This window comes from Abramis brama (assembly GCF_963993115.1).
Source record: "Abramis brama genome assembly, chromosome: 5".
Classification (NCBI taxonomy): domain Eukaryota; kingdom Metazoa; phylum Chordata; class Actinopteri; order Cypriniformes; family Leuciscidae; genus Abramis; species Abramis brama.
In genome coordinates, this window is record NC_139967.1 from 24536939 (window position 1) to 24559684 (window position 22746).

Here is a 22746-nt window from a genome sequence, read left to right on the forward strand (position 1 = left end):
TATTATTATTATTATTATGAGCTTTTTATAAATGAGCTTTCATTTGACCCAGATATCAACAGTGACAACCATTTTTTAATGGCTCTGTTTCCGAAGTGTTTTCCCCGTTCAATATCTCTGTTGACATTTCATTAAACTGCTGATATAAAGAGTTTTAAGTCTGGAACCAAGGCAGCCAGCTACGAAATGAATCGTAACCATAAAACATTTGATTCGGCCAAAAAAAAAAAACTTTTTAAAATGGCAAAAAAAAAAAAAAAAAAATCAAGACTGTGTAAACAGAGGACTTCAGTGGTAGCTGCTCGATCGCTCTAGCTGTTTGCGGGTTACTTTCTTCATAAATTTAGCTATATTTAATTGATATTGGTTATGGTTTACTTTGTAAAAGTAACTTATAAAATAAATTTGTTCAGTAAAAAGTACTTACCTCAGAAAAAAAACCAGCAGGCGTCTAGCGTCTAGCAATCCACTCTCTCAGCAGGGACGTCCGTTATGAGCGCGCACTCGTGACGTCACACAAACCTCAGTTTACATTCTGCCAGGTTGTTGCGCGGGCTTTGCAACAATTTAATTTTGTGAGGTGTAAGCAAAGTTTATATATATATAAAGTTTATATTAATAAAAAAAATAATTAAAATACATTTATATTGCCTGTATGGGAACCAGTTGTGATTTTTTTGTGTATATATATATATATATATATAGCCTATATATATATATATATATATACACTCACCTAAAGGATTATTAGGAACACCTGTTCAATTTCTCATTAATGCAATTATCTAATCAACCAATCACATGGCAGTTGCTTCAATGCATTTAGGGGTGTGGTCCTGGTCAAGACAATCTCCTGAACTCCAAACTGAATGTCAGAATGGGAAAGAAAGGTGATTTAAGCAATTTTGAGCATGGCATGGTTGTTGGTGCCAGACGGGCCGGTCTGAGTATTTCACAATCTGCTCAGTTACTGGGATTTTCACACACAACCATTTCTAGGGTTTACAAAGAATGGTGTGAAAAGGGAAAAACTTCCAGTATGCGGCAGTCCTGTGGGCGAAAATGCCTTGTTGATGCTAGAGGTCAGAGGAGAATGGGCCGACTGATTCAAGCTGATAGAAGAGCAACTTTGACTGAAATAACCACTCGTTACAACCGAGGTATGCAGCAAAGCATTTGTGAAGCCACAACACGCACAACCTTGAGGCGGATGGGCTACAACAGCAGAAGACCCCACCGGGTACCACTCATCTCCACTACAAATAGGAAAAAGAGGCTATAATTTGCACGACTCACCAAAATTGGACAGTTGAAGACTGGAAAAATGTTGCCTTGTCTGATGAGTCTCGATTTCTGTTGAGACATTCAGATGGTAGAGTCAGAATTTGTCGTAAACAGAATGAGAACATGGATCCATCATGCCTTGTTACCACTGTGCAGGCTGGTGGTGGTGGTGTAATGGTGTGGGGGATGTTTTCTTGGCACACTTTAGGCCCCTTAGTGCCAATTGGGCATCGTTTATATGCCACGGCCTACCTGAGCATTGTTTCTGACCATGTCCATCCCTTTATGACCACCATGTACCCGTCCTCTGATGGCTACTTCCAGCAGGATAATGCACCATGTCACAAAGCTCGAATCATTTCAAATTGGTTTCTTGAACATGACAATGAGTTCACTGTACTAAAATGGCCCCCACAGACAGTCACCAGATCTCAACCCAATAGAGCATCTTTGGGATGTGGTGGAATGGGAGCTTCGTGCCCTGGATGTGCATCCCACAAATCTCCATCAACTGCAAGATGCTATCCTATCAATATGGGCCAACATTTCTAAAGAATGCTTTCAGCACCTTGTTGAATCAATGCCACGTAGAATTAAGGCAGTTCTGAAGGCGAAAGGGGGTCAAACACAGTATTAGTATGGTGTTCCTAATAATCCATTAGGTGAGTGTATATATATATATATATATATATATATATATATATACTATACTGTATATATATAAATATATATATATATATATATATATATATATATATATATACAGTATATATATATATATATATATATATATATATGTTATTGGAGAAAATGCTAATATAAAAATTACTCTGGTCTCTCACTAAGAACTAATTTTAAATCCTTCCATCCACGTGTTTTTATTTATTTATTTATTTTATTTTTCATCCAGTGTTTGCATAGCTTAAAAATGAGAATGCAGATTCATGATTTTCATCTGCAGAACAAGATGGGGGAAAAAATATAAAACATTATCATATGATATTTTAATATGCCTAAAACATAAATACAATATGCATATACAAACTTCAAAAAATCTGTCTTCTTCATTTACAGTAGCAGCACTACTGCTTTTGCGTAAACAGTAAAGTACTGTCAATTCCATATACAGTAAGTTACTGTAAATTTCATTAAAAAAAAATACCCATAATGCAGTGCATATTACAGTAGTTGTTCCGTAAATAATATAAGTGGTATTTTACTGGGCTTTTTTGCGGTAAGTAGGCTAAGTGTAAAATTACGGCAAAGTCTAACAGTGTATGTTGTTGATGTTTTACCCCATAGTAACCACACGGTGTCCTCAGAGGCCTAACTTTGGCACACAGACGCATGTGAATGTTCCTGTCTATCCGTGCGAGGGATGTGATGTTTTTTTTGTTGTTGTTGTTTTTTAATGGCCGCTTCAGAGTCTCTGAAATGAGGACCAGGCTGTACGTCGACACACGCGCGCTCACGTTCACACTTATGCCTATTATGATCATGCAGCTTGGCAGGTGGTTTATCCTTGAAAGTCATTTCAGAGGCGGGTTTCTGTCTAGACTTCAGTCACACAAGCACATGCGTGCGCGCTCACACACACACACACACACACCTTTCCAACATGGACGACAATCTGATAATAATATATATTTAAAAAAAAAAAAAAAAAAAGTACACGGGATATACTTATTTCAGTTCTCTCATTCTTTTTTCATTTTTCCATAAATTGGAGTGACATTGTCTTAATCACAGGCAATAATCATTAAGGAATTTCTGAATTTAACAGACATTTCTACTATATCCATACCATAAAGTCTCCCATGCCCACCCGAGCCCAGGATTTACCCTTATTCACAGAACTATACAGTAGCCCACAGCCTAATAACTCTCTTATTAAAACCCCTTTATACACAATTGTCATTGAATTTTTCATAGCATTAGATATACAGAAGAACAGATCAACTTTGTAACTTTACACAGACCCCTGATTGTGCATATCAGACCCTTTCCCCCCAATAACTTGCAGGTACTTATAGACAATAAAAGATTACTTTTCTTTCTTTTTTTAGTTTCTTTTTTTCTGGACTACATAAATAGTCCTTACCTACAGTATACATATGACCTTGGCTGTATTTCTACATCACTTAATACCATGTTAATGTTTACTGGAAATAAAGTCTGGGGACATACAATTTTATACACCAAACCACTCTATAAAATTTTCAGTCTGAAGAAAGAAAAATCCCACTGCTAGAATGCAGAATCTTCAAACTTCCCACTGTTCTAGAATAAAAAGCATCTTTTACAGCTGCCGTGTATTAAATAATACATAATACATAATAAAGACAATAAGGCAATCAAAATATAGGAAAGAAAAGACATGGAGTAAAACAGAATAGCCAAACACACTTTGCAGTTGGACTGGACCGACAGAAACAGACAAACACGCACACACAAACACGATTTGATGCTTTCTTTGTTCTTGTAATGGTCTACCCACGAGGTGGATTTAAAAAGGCATATGTCCTGCCCAGGATTAGAAGTAAACACAGAGGTTAAAACTCTTAAGGGGACATTATTAAGCACACCCTACATTATAAACACCACCTGTTGTTGTTCTGTTTTAATCCTTAGTACAGATTATGAAGTATGTGAACATTTCAGTTGTGAAATATGCATGTTATCTGTAATCATTGACAACCACTGTATAACTGATGTGGATGATGAAGATTAACACTGTAAGCAAATGTCACCTCTATTAAACACTGCATTGAATGTCACATGTCTTACGTATAAATGAACCTGTATATAATAAACATAACCTAATCATAATCTATCTATACATGATAGAAAAGGCATTCATATAAGCACTATAAGGCTTCATGTCGATTCCTGGTAACTGAAGGCAGCTGTTGTACTATGTAAGATACGAGTTTATATTAGCAAATAGGCCTAAGTGATAAAAAATATGCAGATTGTGCAGGCAAAAGAGAAAAATATTAGTTACTAAAAATCTGGTATTAAAAAGCATGTTTTGCTTATTTTCCTCAGTGCATGATCAATGGTAGTGTGTGAGTTAGGAATTTGGCACTAAAACAGTACACAGTTTTTGCAAATTACATACACTACACAAAACAAATTCTAGATTAATTAGAAAATTGTAGAAGCCAACAAAATTAATTGTAAAAAAAAACAAACAAAAAAAACACACACACACACACACGCACACATGCACACACGCACACACACACACTAACACACACACACATATATACTGTATATATATGTATATATATATATATATATATACACACACACACAAAATAGTTTAAAAAAGAACATGCTACATAAAGACAGGCACCACTGTCCAGATGGTATGAAAAGACCCTGTTCCCTTGTAACTGAACAAAGGGCAAGTTATGTGTGTGTGTGTGTGTGTGTGTGTGTGTGTGTGTGTGTGTGTGTGTGTGTGTGTGTGTGTGTGTGTGTGTGTGTGTGTGTGTGTTTGTGTAAAAAGTAGGTTGCAGGAGTGTAAAACCAGTCAGAGAATGGTCAACAGGTCAGATGGAGAAATTTGATGGATATCTGCTGTCTGGCCAAGTATGTGTGTTAAATTTATATAGCAGTTCAGTCCACTGATAACAGAGCTGCATTTGAGAGAGGCACAGTTTCAAATCTCAATGTGAGTGTGTGTGATCGTAGTAAACTGATGAGAAATACTACAATAATACACTACCCTGGTTATATGACTAAGGACAATAGGCCATGGACACACACACACACACACACACACACACACACGCACACACACACGGTCACACTAGCAGTTTCAGTTATACTGATCAGACCCCTATCAGTCATCAGATTTTGTGCTCCCAGCCATCTGATGGCACCATGCTTAGATTAACAGAAGAAAAACTGGATGATATAAATGTATAAGTGTTGATGTGTGTTGAGGAGCAGATGCATTCACTAAAGTTTAAATCACACAGTGATATATGCAATCAGTTTTGACCTCTCTTTGTGTGTGTGTCCAAATCTTTTTTAGTGAACTGAAGCACAGCATGGCTGAGGTTTGGATGACTGATTACACACGCACATACACAAATCCAGCACAGTAAGGCAATCTGAATACACAAACCATAGCAAATAAAGCACTTCCATCTATTCTTCCATCTCTCTTACACTGTAACTGTTTTTCAACTTTGTTCAGCATAGCGAACACAAAGGAATGGGAAGGCAAAGGAACAAACAAACAAATAAAATCGAAAGCATTTTTCTTTTACAGAGCACACTGAGACCTGTGTAAAAATGGCTACAATCAAAAATGAGGCACTTTTATAAAAAAAACTTTGTATTTAGATAGATAGATAGATAGATAGATAGATAGATAGATAGATAGATAGATAGATAGATAGATAGATAGATAGATAGATAGATAGATAGAGATTTATTCTCAGTAATATTATGTTTGCTATATATTTTTTCATCTATTTAACATCTCTCTTACAATAATTTAAAGTTTGTGGTAGAGGAAAAAAGGAATATCATTGGCTCCTTGTTGGCAGTGGCCCTTCATAAGTGGTTGAAGGACACGTCCATTTCAGTGATCTCTGGTGGTAATGACCATCTTTTGGCACAAATTTTATTTTGACTGAACCAATGACAGCTAATGAGAGTAAATGTTGTTATGAGGCAAGGGCAGTTAAGCGTCCACTGCTGAGGGATTTGGGCAATCGCCCCGTTTTTCAGATCACATCAGGTGCACACACAGACAAACGCATTCACGCAGGAAGGACAAGTGCTGACTGGACTGAATGCAGGAGCACACTAACAATCTGCAAAAAGAAAAAGAGAGAGATACTCGGTTAGACACCTTAAAAGTTTTTCTTTCTTTTTTTTTTTAAATCTCAGAAGTAGAATACTGCTTGATGAGGACCCATAATTACAATCAATGACCTTACATAAAATATACAAATAAATATAATGTCCACTGCAGATGAGCGATAAAATAAATGAATAAAAATACATATGTGACCCTGGATCACAAACAGTCTTATGTCGCATGGGTATATTTGTGGCAATAGCCAACAAAACATTGTATGGGTCAAAATGATAGATTTTTCTTTTATGCCAAAAATCATTAGGATATTAAGTAAAGATCATGTTCCATGAAGATATTTAGTAAATTTCCCACCTTAAATATATAAAACATTTATTTTTTGTGAATGGATGCAGCACTATCGCCAATAGAAATGGACAACTTTAAAGGCAATTTTCTCAATATTTCGATTTTTCTGTACCCTCAGATTCCAGATTTTCAAATAGTTGTATCTCGGCCAAATATTGTCCTATCCTAACAAACCATACATCAATGGAAATATTATGTATTCAGCTTTCAGATGATGTATAAATCTCAATTAAAAAAAAAATACCCATAAGACTGGTTTTGTGGTCCAGGGTCACATATATACTAGGCTACTACCATTATACTACCATTCAAAAGTTTGTGGTCAGTAAGATTTTTGTTTTGAGAAATGAATGCTTTTATTCAGCAAGGATGCACTGATCAAAATGGACAGTAAAGACAATTATAATACAACAAAAGATTTCTATTTCAAACTAATTCTGTTTTTTCTATTCATCAAAGAATCCTGCAAAAAAAAAAATCATGTTTTCCACAAAAATATTAAGGAGCACAACCGTTTTCAACATTGAGAATAATAAGAAATGTTTCTTGAGCTGCAAATCAGCATATCAGAATGATTTCTGAAGGATCATGTGATTCTGAGGACTGGAGTAATGATGCTGAAAATTCAGCTTTACAATCACTGGAATAAATTACATTTTAAAATATTGTAAGAATATTTCAAAATATTGCTGTATTTTTGATCAAATACTTATGAATAAAATAATATACAAGGTTTAAGTGTAGTGGCATTACAGTACCAGACTACTAGATCAACAGTTGGATGTATCTTCAGACAGAACGGGTATGTCATGTTTTTAAAATGTGTTGAAAAACCTCAACCCTTACAAATGTAACAGCCCCTGTGAGAACAGCCCAATTGGATACTCTCAAATTTTTGTCATTACTTACATAACTAACAAACTTCCCCAGAAAGTTTTCACGTTTCCAGAGATTAATTTGTTTTGTTTTTTTATTTCTGATATATGACTGTTTAAAATCTCAAGGCAGCAAACACAAAAGTATCTGTTTTCTCAGAGTTGCCTTCAGATTTGAGGTGTCTTCTGTCTTGCTCATTGGAGGACACTGGTGCCAGCTCATACTCTTAGTCTCAATGTAATAACAAACAGCATACCAAAGGATAACACAGTCACAGAGGCACCAAACCACTTTCAGTTTAGTCTACAGACTGGAGACAGTGAGAAAAGATTTAGATACACACACACATTCAAGCAGAAAAAACATTTAAAAAAGGAACTGAATAGACAGTAATGATAAGTGTCACTAGAAAATGATCATCACTTAGATTGTTTTATTTTGTTTACTCAAGAGTCGCTGTTCTTTCCGTTTATATTCTTCTCCATTCTCAGTATAAAAGCATCATTGAACAGGTCCCATGGGATTTCCAATTTTTTTTTCTTCACTGCACATGTTTAAAGAGCATCAAAGTACTCTATTTCGGTCCTTTTTACTGCCAGCATTGCAATGTGTGCATTTACACATATTACCGGTGCCCACACACGCACACACAAACAAACACACACACACACACACACACACACGTCTGTCTATGCACAAATAGGCCAGACAGGGTCACAGACAAAGATGTAGTGCAGTATGTAAACGGCCAAGTGAGAGGCACCTCACACACAATCGACACACTGCAAATGTAATAGCTCAGTGCTTGCACTGCAAACATTTCTCCCTGTGAAAGTCAGTGTAAACTCACACACAAGTCAATGATTCCACCCTGTCTAAATGTGCATGAATGCACATTGAACAGAAATTCTCAGGAAACTGTGCTAGAGAGACTGTCCTTGAGAATTCAGGAATTTTTTTAACTTGTAACTATAATTCCATTGGAAGAGGTTAACGTTGAAGTTTCAAGAAGATTTCGTATTTTATCTCACATTTTACAAATGTGTGGTTACTGTCTTGCATCATACAAAATATTATTAATCATTACTTACTTACCCCTAAGACTAAGCATGACATTATTTAAATCCGGTAAAGGTCTTTAGATTGTAATATCTCTCTACCACCCTGATGCCACCTCTAGTTATTAATAATTACATTTTAGGTAGTTCAGGAAATATAGGCATGTATTTCCTTTATAAGTTACTTTTGGTGCAAGTAATTTAGTGAAAAAAAAAGATTGTAATTATTCTCTTTCTTGCCTAGGATACACTACAAGTCTAATAAGATTAAGAATCAAATGAATGCAATCATAAAAGTTTCTGAATATAGTCTGTGCACACTGTGGTTGAAGTACTTTACTGCAAAAAATATGGTAGTAATATTTAAATTTGAATGTTAAAAAGTCAAGAGTGAAAAACCCAACTAAAGCAATTACTGATCACCATAATGGTGACTCAAATCAAAGGTTTTTAACATACATTTAAGTCCTGTAAAACCTAAAATTTTGCTACCGTATTTGCTATTTTTGTAAACTTTCATACCGTATTTTTTTTTATTTTTTTTTTTGCAGTGCACAAATTGAACCTATGGGACTGTTCCACCACTGATATGCTAAAGAGTGAATAGATCAATTCTGTACATACAAATATATGCACACAGTGTGACTCCCCATGCCTCATAAAACAACTTGAACTTGGAAGAGGAGTGAAACATCTTGAGTAATAGAGAAACACATTCAGTTGACTAAAGTAAAGTAAACTAAAAGGCTTACTCTGATCTGGATCACAACATCCCCATATTTTCTCTCCATCCCGGTGGCTCCCTCTCCTCTCTAACAGACCAACATAGTCATGAGTCATTGCCAAAGAGAGAGAACAGACATGACAGAGACACACTCAAAGAGACAAGCAGAGAGCTGTGTCCATGTATTTGGATCTGTTTATGTACTTTGGGAGGTGTGTGTAAGGAAAAAATGTGATAGAGAATGTTGTATGGATCTGTGAGAGAGGACTTGCCAAGCAGAGTGTGACTTAAGTTTAAAAGGCTGAGAGAGAGAGAGAGAGAGAGAGAGAGAGAGAGAGAGAGAGAGAGAGAGAGAGAGAGAGAAAACAAACAGGTCGTTGAGTGTGCTTGATATGTGCATTAAGCCAACTATATTACAGCTAGATTGGTGTTTAGAGCAGCTGCATTTAAGATGCATTTAAGATACTCACTATCATTTAGAAGTTTGGAGTCAGTAAGATTTTTTTTTTTTTTTTTTTAATAAATACTAAATACTTAAAACTTTTATTCAGAAAGTATGCATTGAATTGATCAAAGCTGATAGTAGATACATTTGTTTCACATAAATGTAAAATTTCAAATAAATTTCAAATATTAAACGGCACAACTGTTTTTAACAATGATAATAATTGTCAGCATATCAGAGTGGTTTCTGAAGGATAATGTGACACTGAAGACTGGAGTAATGAATGACTGCTGAAAATTCAGCTTTGCTATCACAGGAATAAAATACATTTTAAAATATATTCAAACAGAAAACAGTTATTTTTGATAAAAATAAATGCCCTCTTGGTGAGCATACGAGACTTCAAAAACAGTGAAACAAATCTTACTGACCCCAGTGTGTTTAAATAAACTCTTTTATGCATAATCATTGTCAAGATGTCAATTACAGAAAATATTTCAGTGATGTACAGAAAAGACAAAAAAAAACATATTGCTCAAACCAACATCATTGTCTCCATCAGCAATGATATTTTATCTCCCAATAGAAATGCTGCTTTGTGACATCACTAGTTGTGAGCAGGGCCCATCTCATGGTTCTTGGACGAGCCCCACAAATTTGCTGTATATGTGTATGAACTGGCCAGCTGCCACCTTCACCTTAGTGTATGAATTGCCACAGACTCTCAAGAGCAATGAAATGAATCTCTCTCTCTCTCTCTCTCTCTCTCTCTCTCTCTCTCTCTCTCTTTCTCTCTCTCTCTCTGTCTACCTTACAATATTAGTAGTGTAAACACATGCAATACAATTCTCTCTTTCTCATCCTCTAAACTATCAGTCTATCTATGCCTACCCACTCCTGCTCTGAGTGGATACACATGAGTGAGTGTTTGTGTGTGACAGTATGTGTGTGGATGGTTTGTTAACAGCAGACAGATCAATTGGTGCTGCTCTCCGTACACCCACTTGAGTTAACCATAATCTCCCTGCAGACAAGCACCTACCCACACACATACACCCATATGCATACACACACATATATACATTATATATTTATTTATATGTATTGTGTTTGCTTAACATAAATAGAAATATTTCCTCTCCTTATTGTCTTATTGGTTGAGTGTCTAGACTGAAAATGAAAATCTTAGGATTTCAAAAGGTGAATTCATTGGATTATTGTCTATCACGGTATAGGCACAAGCACAAGTTCTTAAAATCCTCCTGGATAACTTAATTATGGACATTGTTTTTTATGTACTAGAACAGTAACAGAACATTACTAGAATATTTACACATTTACAACTTGGCTTTAACAAACCTGTCAGTAATTTTAAAATAAGCCTGAGCCCTGCTGAGAACTCCCGCATTGCTGGTCACCGGCATAAGGTATGTTTTTTGCATGCAGAGACCAGAATGGGATGCTGGTTGCTGGTTTGCTGGTTACCAGTATGGGAAGCGGATGTGCTGGTGGACCAGCAATTCCAGCTATTCCAGCTAAGTTTTGCTTGAGAAATGCATGGTCCACCAGCTAGAACAGCACTATACCAGCTCTAACCAGTATAAACCAGCCTGGACCAACTTGGAATTCATGCTGGATTTTTCAGCAGGGAAGACCTTGATTAGCTGGCTGAGATGTTCAGTAAGGTAAAGTGTTTGGCAGAAGCAAGTTTTTGGTTGAGGGCCTGTGACTGTCACTCTAGATTTTACACCTTTGCAGACCTCGACCCTAACGAGTGTGTATGTATGTGTGTGATACTATTAAAGGCTTGGAGAGGATGGGAGCTGAGCTTTGGCTGACAAGCAGAGACAGAGAGAAAGAAAGACAAGCAGGGGGGAGAAAACGAACAACACTCTCATTAGTGTCACTAAGGAAACGAAACGGATGAGTGTCTTCCTTTGACGTATAGGACAAATCAAAAGTCCAAAATAAGCATCAGATCTTCTCACTTACACTACAAAAGCAAGCGTTAAAAAGTTATAGGCTTGAATTGGAATAAACCAGACTTAAAACTTAAAACTATATCCTTCAAATGGTCAAGCATGTATATTAACAGTACACTCAAAAACAACTGCATTAAGTTCAAAGGCCAGAGCCTCAGAGTGAGTCACAGACTGTTAGTTAGTGAATGTTGCTGTGCTTCAAGAAAACAAAGACATTTTCACTATAATGGCAGCAGAGATGGCTAGAATGAAATATGAGATTTTCAGTAAATAACTTCTTAAAGGCACAGTATTTAATTTTCGCAGCTAGAGGTTGCATATTCAAAACAATAACAAAGGTGTAGCTTGATGTGAAGGAGCGAGGAATGATGGGATTTGTCATCTTCACCTCCACTGCCGATGGAAATCAGTCCGACGGGGCTTACAAATCATGCTCATGGATGAGGTAATGAAATAAAGATTTTATATCATTCTAATGAATTAGCCGCAAGTAACGTAAAGTTTAATGCTAAATTACTACTACATGTAACTTAATGTGTTGAATGAAGTGGTGGTACAGCAGCACAGTTTTAAGTGTTCAAAACAATCATACTAAAAGTACATTTGAACGTACCCACAGCATTTGCAAAAAGGCTTACTATTTAACACATAGTTATTTAATTACACTGCTATAGACCTGTTCACCAGACTTATTAAATAGTGTTTGATCCTCGTTTTATTTCTCCTCTTGTCCAAAACTCTTCTTGGGTCATTTGATTCACCAGTACGTTTACGTTTCATGAAGTTATTTTTGGCGACAGAACCTGCTGCAAACGATAACGAATAATTGTGGTCCATGATGACTGTGTGAAACAACAAAAGAGTAGCGTGCTAGACGCTACAACTACTTATGCATTTTTTCATGAGCAGTAAAAGTGGAAACCGAGGATAACGTGAACATGCCACCACTGACAGGCGATGCAATGAGGAGGGACATTACAATGGTTAAAACTACAAATTTCTCTGGATTTAAACAAACATTGTTGGAAACATTTGGGACAATGTAAGTATTACACAAGTGAACAAAATTTAACACTGTGCTAGTGGTTTTTGGATATTTTAATGCAGAAATCGTACATATTGTGCCTTTAAAGCTTGACAATCCCATTAACTTTTCACTTTTGTTGTATGGAATAAGCAACCTAGACAATCTGCTTTTTAGTCTTTCAGATGCCATGGACCCCCGAATGACCCTCATCACGTGAGTATATAGGGTTTTTTTTAACAAATCTAAAATATATTTGGAAAATATTGTCTTTCAAGCAGCTACATTATTAGCCTATGTTTTTTCCCCTACTCATTACTGTATTGTTAGATGCACTATTTATTCATTTACCCATTTTATTTATTTATTTGAATCTTTTTAAATTCTTTAAAAAAAAAAAAAGAATCCCCCCCCCCCCATAATAAAAAAAATATTACAAGACAAGTTTGTAATAACTACACTATTTGTATTGAGATGCAGAATTTTGAATAAAATTACACTGTTCCTTTATTCAGTGGATTTTGCTTCATCAGCTCCAATTAGGTTGCAGGATCAGATGTAGACTACAAAAACCCTCTAATGCAGTTCACATAATGAAACAAAACAACCAAAAAAAATAGAAACCACAAGACGCAAAATCAGCTCATGGAAGCAGCTTATGAAAGGAGAGCAAAGATTTGTGCTTTAACAACAAATATGCATGCAGACAAAACCATTTCTAAACTTTAGCCCTGAGAGGTGTGTTACTGGGAAAAGATACACTAGGGACAAATTTATTTATTTTCTCCGTTTTCTTTTACTAAATGAAGTTTTATGTAACAAAGTTCGGGAGGAGCACGTTCAGGTAACCAATCAGCACAAGAGGAAGCCGGAATAAATATATCCTAAATAAATCCTGAACTCGTGAATGATAATTCCACTTGTGTAATGTAATGAATCACTGCACATACACAAAAGACACACATACATTGACATGCAATAATGCTAGTCTGAGTAAATGCCCTTCCTTAGTCCACTGTAAAGGAATGTCTTCTCCTCAGGGCTGCTGATGGGTCAGCTAGATTACAGCTCCTCTGACCTACAACAACCTGCTTTGTCTAGACAGCTTTGGGTTGGAGCAGATTCCTCTCTTCTTAGCACCACTGTGGTGACTGGGTTTGTATGAGGTAAAGCCTTCAGAGCGTCACTTTGAGTCACACAATACCTGCATTGACGCTCTGACTTCTTGTCTGTCTCTGCTAATCTTTCTCTCTCAATCTGGTCTTAACCTTACTGTCTTTCTGAGGCCATATTTTCTCTGTCAGTCTATTGTCTTTTGTTCTCTGGTGTCATCTTTCTTTTACCCACTAAAAACATTTCTTTGTCTTTCATACTATTAGTCTTGTCCAATATCCTACCCTTGTTTTTGAATCACCTCAGCTCACTTTCCACTCTGATGGTAAGTAGTTTGCATAAGGTTTCAGGATGCTGAACTAAATTGTACAGTCAAGGATACTACCTTGACATTCTTTCTTTCTTTTTTTAAAGTTTTGAATGACTCTAAATCTTTGTTCAGCAAATCTGAGATATACGAGTTATGGAATATTGGACACTTGGTTAAAATAATTAGTGGTGCATGCACTGCAAAACACACTCAGAACACTTTAGCATGCCCTAGTATAGCATTGTGATAGCAACTTCTGCATGGGCAAGCACCACTCATTTTTCTACAGAAAACTTAAATTAAATCGCAGTGTGCAATTTCTGTTCCACTTGCAGCACCAAATGGAATTGCAAATAAAATGTCTGTTTAGAAAACACTTCCTGCATCTACTATTGTTTAGAAAAATAGGTAATCTTGCCCTCAAAACCATTGGTTGAGTCATTGTTGCCATGCTGGGCTCCTTAAACAATCATAGCAATGTTGAACACATAGGGCATTATTTTAACGATCTAAGCACATGGTCTAAAGCGCACGGAGCAAGTGCACTTAGGGCGTGTCCGAATCCACTTTTGGATTCCAAAAGTGCATGGTCTAAAAGGGTTGCCCCTATTCTCTTAATGAGTAATGGCTGTGTTTTGGGCGTAACGTGCAATAAACCAATCAGAGTCTCATCTCCCATTCCCTTTAAAAGCCAGTTGCGGTCGCGCTATGGCGGATTCACTATTTACATGGCGGTGCACCAATGGGCGCAAATGCATTTGCTATTAAACAACGTGGCGCAGGACGTGAAAATGATAAAATGCGCCGGGCTGAAACTAGCAAAAAACATTTGCATATTGCCAGGTGTATGATAGGGGCCCTTTTTGGAGACTTGCTGCCACCTACTGGCGGTGTTAGTTTCATAGTTAAAAAGTAGACATTTAATTTATTTCAATCATTTAATATTTCTACATTAAAATATTACATTTAAAACATGAATCTGTTGAAACATGAAACATGCAATTATAATTTGCTGTGTAAATCCATATATGCCATGTCTAAACAGCCTATGTGTAAATCCAAAACTTTTTTATTGATACCGACTTCCTTTTATTTGGTAACTATAGCCATACATCGTGTCTTTGTATTCTGATTAAATTTGTTGACTAAATTTAAGAATTGGACACCGATATGACAATGAATTTAAAAAATATTGTTCATCACTTGGCTTTATTATTTTGATCTTCTCTCAACTGAGAGAGCACATCCTGCATTATATTGTATTATAATTACTATTTAATGTTAGCCTACCACTAAACTTTGCCTATAAGCATGTTGCATATTAATTGTTCTAGGAACCTCAAAGCATATTTTAATTCTTTTGTAATTTGTGCTAATCCATAATGTAGCATAAGTAGGGCCCAAACATAAACTCAAGCCCAGGGGCCCCCAGCCCCCTAAGTCCTGCCCTGATAGGGCCCATTGTGTTTAAACGTTTTGAGAAAATCAATAGTTGTCTTTCTGCACAATCAGCAATGATGATTTAACAGCAAAACTTTGCATACAGCAGCTTAATTAAGACATTTTGGGTGAACATTCAAATTTATGCAGACAGGGATCGAGAAAGTGCAGGGTTGAGAACCACTGGATAACACTGACCAGAAGCCTATCATAAAATCAAAAGAAGACACTCGTCTGACTAGTCGTTTTAAGACAACTATGCACTAGTTCTGTGACAGAGCGTGAAGTGAATTACATATGAAAATCATGTCCTTAGTCCCAATTTACAGCTAAAAGATTTCCTGTAGTTCAAACAGTAGAGCATTGGCACTTGCAACGTGTTCGCCATGTGTTCAATTCCCAGGAAAAGCAAGAACTGATAAGAATGTAAAAATGTGTACCTTGAAATGCAATGTAAGTTGCTTTGGATAAAAGCATCTGCCAAATGTAAAAATGTAAAACATTTAATAAAGGTTAGAAGTTAGAGCACATTCTTGCAGAGAGTCTATATGTTACCGAGAGAGATAGAAGGTCAAGATGAAAGACTTAGAAGAAGAAAAGGAGAAAGAGAAAAGAGGAGAGAGATGAGTAGAAGCAGAACCACATTCAGGAACATTTTCAGCTAGACTGAAGTTAAATAGCCATAATTATCTACAATCACAGTGAGTTAAATATATATGCGGATACAGGGCTGCTCAGAGGTATCCCTTATAAACACTTAGATAAGCCACAAATATGCTATATTCTCAATCCACACACATCACAGGCACACACACACACATATGTCTGTACTCACTCACACTGCCCTTATCATGCATTCATATACTGTAACAAACACACACTCAAAACCAACAACCTAAATGATCTGTGGTTAATACAACGCAAAAGCTGTCAGATTCTTCTTATACTCCACCTCCACTTCACAAATGGAAACAGGCAGAGAGCAGAACTAGCCCTCTTAACAATATTTACTATTGTTCTATATCAAAAGAGAGGAGTGAGGCCCCAAAATTACCCCTGAAAAGCCCATTACCATCACTGTGAGCACAGCAGTAAATATTTTGTCATTTCTAACACAAATCCACTGAATAACAAATGAAAAATAATTACATGAGTCTTGAATGAATGTTTGAATCATATGTTGATATGGAATATTGCTACTTTATAAGCATTATTATTCTGATAAGGAGATTTATGTGAGAGGTGATACCACTAATAAAGTTCTGTGAGAACACCATTGACAGTTTTGAGAAAACCAGAGCTTAATACTTTGAAAAACTAAATGGTAACAGTATGGAAAGGCAAACATGAATTGGGCTTCAGTAATGGAGCAAATAAAGTTTAGTAGTGTACAGTGCTTTTACCTTTGCTGTCCTTCCTGCTGCTCTGATGAACTCTCAATTCATCCGATTTGATGAAATCAATGCTGGCATATGTGTTGATGCTGGAGGTGGTGTTTCCTCCTGCTCCACCCAATCCCCCAGTCAACCCTCCAACTACAGGAGAGAAAAATGAGTGAGGGCCAGAAGGTCCATCCACACTGGTTTGATTCTCCTTAGTGACTAAGTCTAAATCAATGTAGTTCAGGCCTTGCTCCAGGTTTAAGGAAGATGCCTGAGCAGCAGGAAGATTTGCCACTCCAGGGCTGGCACACTGTGGAGAGGGTGGCTGATTATTAGACCACAGGTTGTTCTCTAATCCTTGCTGTCGTGGTGGACCACAATGTGGTGTTTCGGGAAAAGGAGAAGGGGAAGCAGAGGGGGAGAGGTTGAGAGTTGGAGGTGCTATGAATGTCTCAGAGCGATGCCGCCTTCTTGCTGATGATTCCGCCCTCACTAGACGGGCACCCTGATCCACATTTGAAAAAGCTTTGGGTGAAGGATAATTCATTTTATGCTCCTGCTCCATGGAGGATGGTAGAGGTGTTTGGCCAGGTTTAGGGGACATGGATGTTTTATCTCCATCCAATCCAAATTTCATCTCAGTATAGTCTGTAAAAGGAGCAGCAGTGACATCTGTAGATGTCAAGCCTGTCATGCTGCTCTTCCTGAGTCCCATTTCCACTTCTTGTTTTACATGAGGAGCTCTGCTGATCTCCTCTCTGACCTTTGGAGCAGGTTTAAAAGAAGAGAGAGGAGTGAGAGAAGGTGAATTACCTAAGTCCATGTTCACATATTCAGAGGATAAAGAGATAGAGGTGGAGAGGGGTGCTGAGAAGCTCCGGGGAAGGTTGGCAGAACCACCTTGACATGGCTGTGGTCGGTGAAAGGCTCTTTGTTGTCCTTGTGCCATGGAGTTCCCTGGCTCAGCTGTAGTCCTCCTCTTGTTATGTCCTCTTCGCTCACCCTGATAAATAATGCTCACATACTCTCCAGGGCTCAAGGATGCAGTTGGGAGCAAAGTCTCCCTGACTCTCGGCAACGTATTGGCTTTGGACATATCCACAAAAAAGTTGGACAACTTGTCCTTTCTTGGCTGTAAATGACCCTGTTTCTGAAAACCTGGCCCACATTTCTGCTGGTGATGGTGTTGGGCTGAAACTTTGGGGTGAGCTCCCCCTACCCTGTGTCCTGTGGTCAGTCTGGCTGCTCTTCCCACTCCACCAACAGACAGAGACAACGACCTGTCTTCAAGGCTTTCACTGCTAGCTGAACTAGAGGAGAAAGAGGATGAGGACAGAGAGAGTTGTCCACCACCACCTGAGCCCACAGGTGTGTCCCCTCCACAATGGTAACCAATCTTTCCTCCAGCTTCACCTCTACCCATACAAACCCTATCCAGATCGTCTTCAAAACGGGTTGAGAGGGCAGTGTGTTTATATGAACGTGGCAGCGAAAAATAAGAATAGACCATCTTTGGCTGCTGTGGTTGCTGCTCTGGGTGTGATGGAGGAGTACTGCAAGCTGACCTGGCACTAATAGGTGACATGTTCATGTAGTCGCTGCCTGCCCGACTCTCCATGCTGCCCCTGCTGCCCCAAATGCATCCACTCAGGCCATGCAAGTCTGGTGAACAGCTACTGTTAGGAGACATCATCATGTAGCCCTCATTAATGGGTAGGCGGATTTGCTGAGGGGGTGAGACACTACTATTGGGAGTCATGGCCATGTATTCATCTCCACCCTTTGGCACTACATCTGAACCAGAAACTGATAGTGACAATGAAGCAGGAGGAGCTGTAACACCTGGCAACATGGACATGTAGCCACTCTCAATTGAGGAGTCTTCAGGTCCCCCTTTAGTACTGACCCCTTTATCTGCTGAGTTTTCCTGCACCAATGATGTTGTAGCTGAACCCCCTGAGCCTCGGCGTGAAGTGAAAGACTCTCTACTTGCACTGCGTGACATCACTGCATAGTCTTCTTCATCCTCTTCTTCCTCCTCCCTGCGGTGTGGGACCAAACGCTCCTGGGTAGAGGTGGGGGGTAAGGAAGCACGCTTGCTGAGCAGCCTGCGGTCAGCCTCACACTCGCGACTAGATGAACGACGAAGAACCCTGCGTCCATGAACACGTTTGTGAGACCCTTCTCTGTGACCCATCAGGATATAACTGGCTCTACCTTCAACAAGGGCACCAGGGAGCCCTGCGGCAAGCAGGGAGTGCTCTCCGGGGCTGGAGCCATACTCATCTGAGGAACCATAATCACTGGGTGATCCTGACATGGACACTCTCTGAGGAATTCGAGCATAAGTGCAGATGGGCACTGTTCCAAAGGCAGCTCCACCTAACCCACATTCTGACCCATGACCAGAGCTGGATGAGAGGCTGGGGGCTGGGGAAGGTGCAGGATTTGGGGTGTATCGTGCTAGGCTGAGGGTGATCTTCGCTGGAGTGGGTGCTCGTGTGGGTTTAGGCCTCAGGGTTGGGGTAGTTGAGCAGGATGAACCATTGAGACTCGGACTTGTGCTGAGTGCCGTTGCTCTGCCCCCTCCATCCTCTGTACGAGCCCCAATGCTGGCTGTCCGTGACCTAGAAAAGCCATGCCGTGGAGTTGGAGACGTGTTGGTGTTCGAGACTCCAGGGGTTTCCGTTCTAGCACGTCTGGAAAAACCAACCTGGGAAGGTGGTAGATTTGGGTGGTGTCGTCTAGAAGGTACACTGATAGGGTTAGAGGCAGTTCCTCCTCCACAGCTCACACCAACAGTTTGGGATTTGCTTCTTTGACGAAACTCTTCACTCAGAGCCTTCATGGCCTCAAGAAGGGTCTCATGCATGTTCTGTGCCACCACTGAATCTTCTACTTGCATCCAGAATTCTCCAGGGCCTGTCATGGCAGAACGACCCACTTCAATGAAAAAGAAGTTCTCTGAGTGGCCACAGCGTCGGACATTCATCAGCTGGAGGACCACAGCTGCAACATCAGAGTTGAGTTTGACAAAGTTGACTGTTTTGTCCGTTAAGCAAAGTCTGTAGATTCCAACTAGATTCCTGGCCTGGCCCAAACCTTTTGGCCAGACTTTAACTTGCCAGACCTCCTTAAAGGCAGGGCCAGGGGAAGGCAGTTCACAGTCTCCTCCACTGCCACACTCATCAGGAGTCTTACCTACAGATACAAAATAAAAAGATAGAAACACAATATAAAAATGTAATAAACATGCATATATTTAAATAAATTGTAAAGTATGTAGTACTGTGCTGATTGTGTCAACAGAGACATAATTTAAATATCAGATCATTTCCAATCAGAATTGTCACAAAAAAAATGTATGTCCACAATGTATGTCCAAAAATGTCCACAGCACACTATTGGTCAAAGGAAGTTTTATGTTATTAAGCCACACTAATATAAATAAAAAAGTCACTTGTTGGTCACATCATTAAAGTTTGGAGTAGAATTGTATTAGTGGAAAAAAATATTATTTACAATTAAAGTCGTGAAAAATACTATATTCCACTATATTTTCAATATATTTAGAGCAAAATGTTAAGATTATGTTGCTCCGGCTCTTACCCAATGTTATCTTTTTAAAAGAATGGCATGAAAACATGCTATTTTATCATGTAATTCACAAATTATTTAGTTTAATTACTACTACTTCACCACATGCAAATGTGTGTGTGTGTGTGTGTGTGTGTGTGTGTGTGTGTGTGTGTGTGTGTGCGTGTGCGTGTGTGTGTGTGTGTGTGTGTGTTTTATAAGTGTGTGTCAGTAGAGGTAAACATTATTATTTTTCTTTTTTTTATTTCTCTAAATTATTTTATAAGATTTAAGCTTTGGAGTGGATGAAAAATGGTCCTTACCTCTTCACGTTTTGAGAGGGTCATAGGGTCAAAATGTTGTTACATTTTCGTGACAGCTTTTAGTTAAGAACGAGAAAGTAGCAGCACTGTGCCGATCAAACCAACCAGCCCAGGTCAGAGCAATTTTTGACTGGTTAGGTTAGTGTACAATATAAACGGTTGCATAATATAATATATATTAGTGTATAATATAAAACTGATGTGGCTGCTGTTTGCATGCCATTTATCGGTTGCATTTATCTGACCAATGTTGCACATTTCGTAGCGTTCTTGTAAAAAAAATGGAAAAAGAGATGATCTCCATGCAGTTGCTAGATACAAACACTATACAGCCAAGTAAATCCATTATAGCCTTTACGGATGCAAATTAAACCGAGGAAGGCTTAGAATCGCTTGCTCGGCAACTAATGTATCCATATCATCACACTGATGGCCTGCTGTTCAACTCGGTGATCGGTTCATTCAGTGGCGGGGGTCATGTTCTACCAAAACACGAGGGATGGGGCAAGAGGAGACCCGTATTCCAATAAACACGCACGGCTGCCGCGGCTCCCCTCCCCGGCAGAATCGCTATGACAGAAATGTAGGTTACACGTACAACATGCACAAATGTGTAGAAAACAAAAACAGTACTGACTCCTGAGCGCTGCAGCAGCGCTTGCACAATGCGCCACTCTCGCACTATACGCGCTATAGTAGTAGCCTATGTCTAGTGATGAGAGCATTCGAATAGTACATCTCGATTTTCTCTAAACAATTCAATTAAAGTAAAATTATGAATTTGTCTATTCATTGATGCATTGTATGGTTCTACAAAGCATGCACCGTAATCATGGCCATTTTAATACCGCTTGCGTCCACATTTCCAGGTGTGGTGGCTACATTAAACAGACGGGTGGGGTAGAACGTGCATCTGAATCCAAACAGCTTCGCAAAAATAGATCCTCTGAAGCCAAGGGGGCTCCCATCATCAACATGCAAGTTGATGGGCAGGTTAAGAAACTACAACCACCAAGGTCTATGATGCTGCAGCATATATGCGAAAGACAGGTCATTCACGAATTCGACTCAAGGGTACAACATCATTTCTGACTTACATTTACACTGTAGATCCAGCATGGCCTGGTACCATTCGTTTTGGACCTCTTCAGTGTCCGCGGCTACGGCAAAGCTCTCCCCGCGGGTATACAGCACTATCATGTGCTTGTTCTTTGAATCTGCCCGTTTGTTGATGTTGAAGCAAGAGTCTAGGTTCACTGCTTTCTTTGGGACTGGTGATTTGCTTCGGAATTTCTTTTCGTTTTCATAATATTCTAGTCTGGCCGGGCCCTGCTCCGATGCAGCCCGGAGAACGAAAAAGCGCCGGTGCATAGATTTCTGCTTGCGGAGATAACCGCTTTTCCGCACGTCCTCGTAGCTCTGCTGCTCCATCGCCGCCTGGTTCTCCATTGCTGGGCGAGTTGCTTGGGTTTTTTTAATCCACCAATGCCTGCCTAAAATCTGTGTTATGTTTTACATTCGTTCATGATAGCAGCAGTCCTCTTCTCTCTCATCATGCAATCATGAGCCCTCGAGGAGAGCCCAAATAAGCGCTTGAGATTGTTTTCCTCCTGGTCCAGCTTGTATGGTTGTGTGCACCCAGGCTCCACTGACAGGCGTGCACATGCGGCATGCGACGTCTGCACTAGCATGCGGTTCTGCTGTGTATCATTGCAAGCGTACCAAAATTGTTTACTGTACAGCTCTACCTCGGATGCCACCCTCTGCCTGCACGAGACTGGTAAACCCGTTAATGCCAGTTCACGGTGTACACAGAACGGAACTGAGACTGCACAGATTTCAGTGTTCAGTCTGCATATGGATTCGTTAAAAGATACAAACATCCTCAAGGTTTAATGAACACATTTCTTGTGCCAGATTTTATATTCCACATTAAGGGTTTATTTTAACTGCCAGTCTGGATATGGCAATTTAGAGGGAATGCATGTCGGAATTATTTTTTAGAATCATTTTTAAAAGGA

General features: G+C 38.9%; 1 protein-coding gene across 1 annotated transcript; it reads right to left on the reverse strand.

The window, feature by feature from the left end:
• Positions 1–2263: 2263 nt before the first annotated feature.
• Positions 2264–22721, reverse strand: LOC311083370 (insulin receptor substrate 1). The gene is made up of 3 exons (XM_084114854.1): positions 21823–22721; positions 16848–20027; positions 2264–6119 (listed from the first exon to the last, which is right to left on the reverse strand). Exons 1-3 carry the CDS (start codon positions 22172–22174, stop codon positions 6112–6114), a joined length of 3540 nt encoding a protein of 1179 aa, XP_083970980.1. The 5' UTR covers positions 22175–22721; the 3' UTR covers positions 2264–6111.
• Between the last annotated feature and the right edge of the window lie 25 nt (positions 22722–22746).

Excerpts from the sequence above, each read along its gene's own strand:
- LOC311083370 (XM_084114854.1), bottom strand. The coding sequence starts at position 22,174 with ATGGAGAACCAGGCGGCGATGGAGCAGCAGAGCTACGAGGACGTGCGG. Across the intron at positions 20,028-21,822 it reads GCTGGATCTACAGTGTAAAT|GTAAGACTCCTGATGAGTGT; the intron begins GTAAGTCAGAAA and ends TTGTATCTGTAG.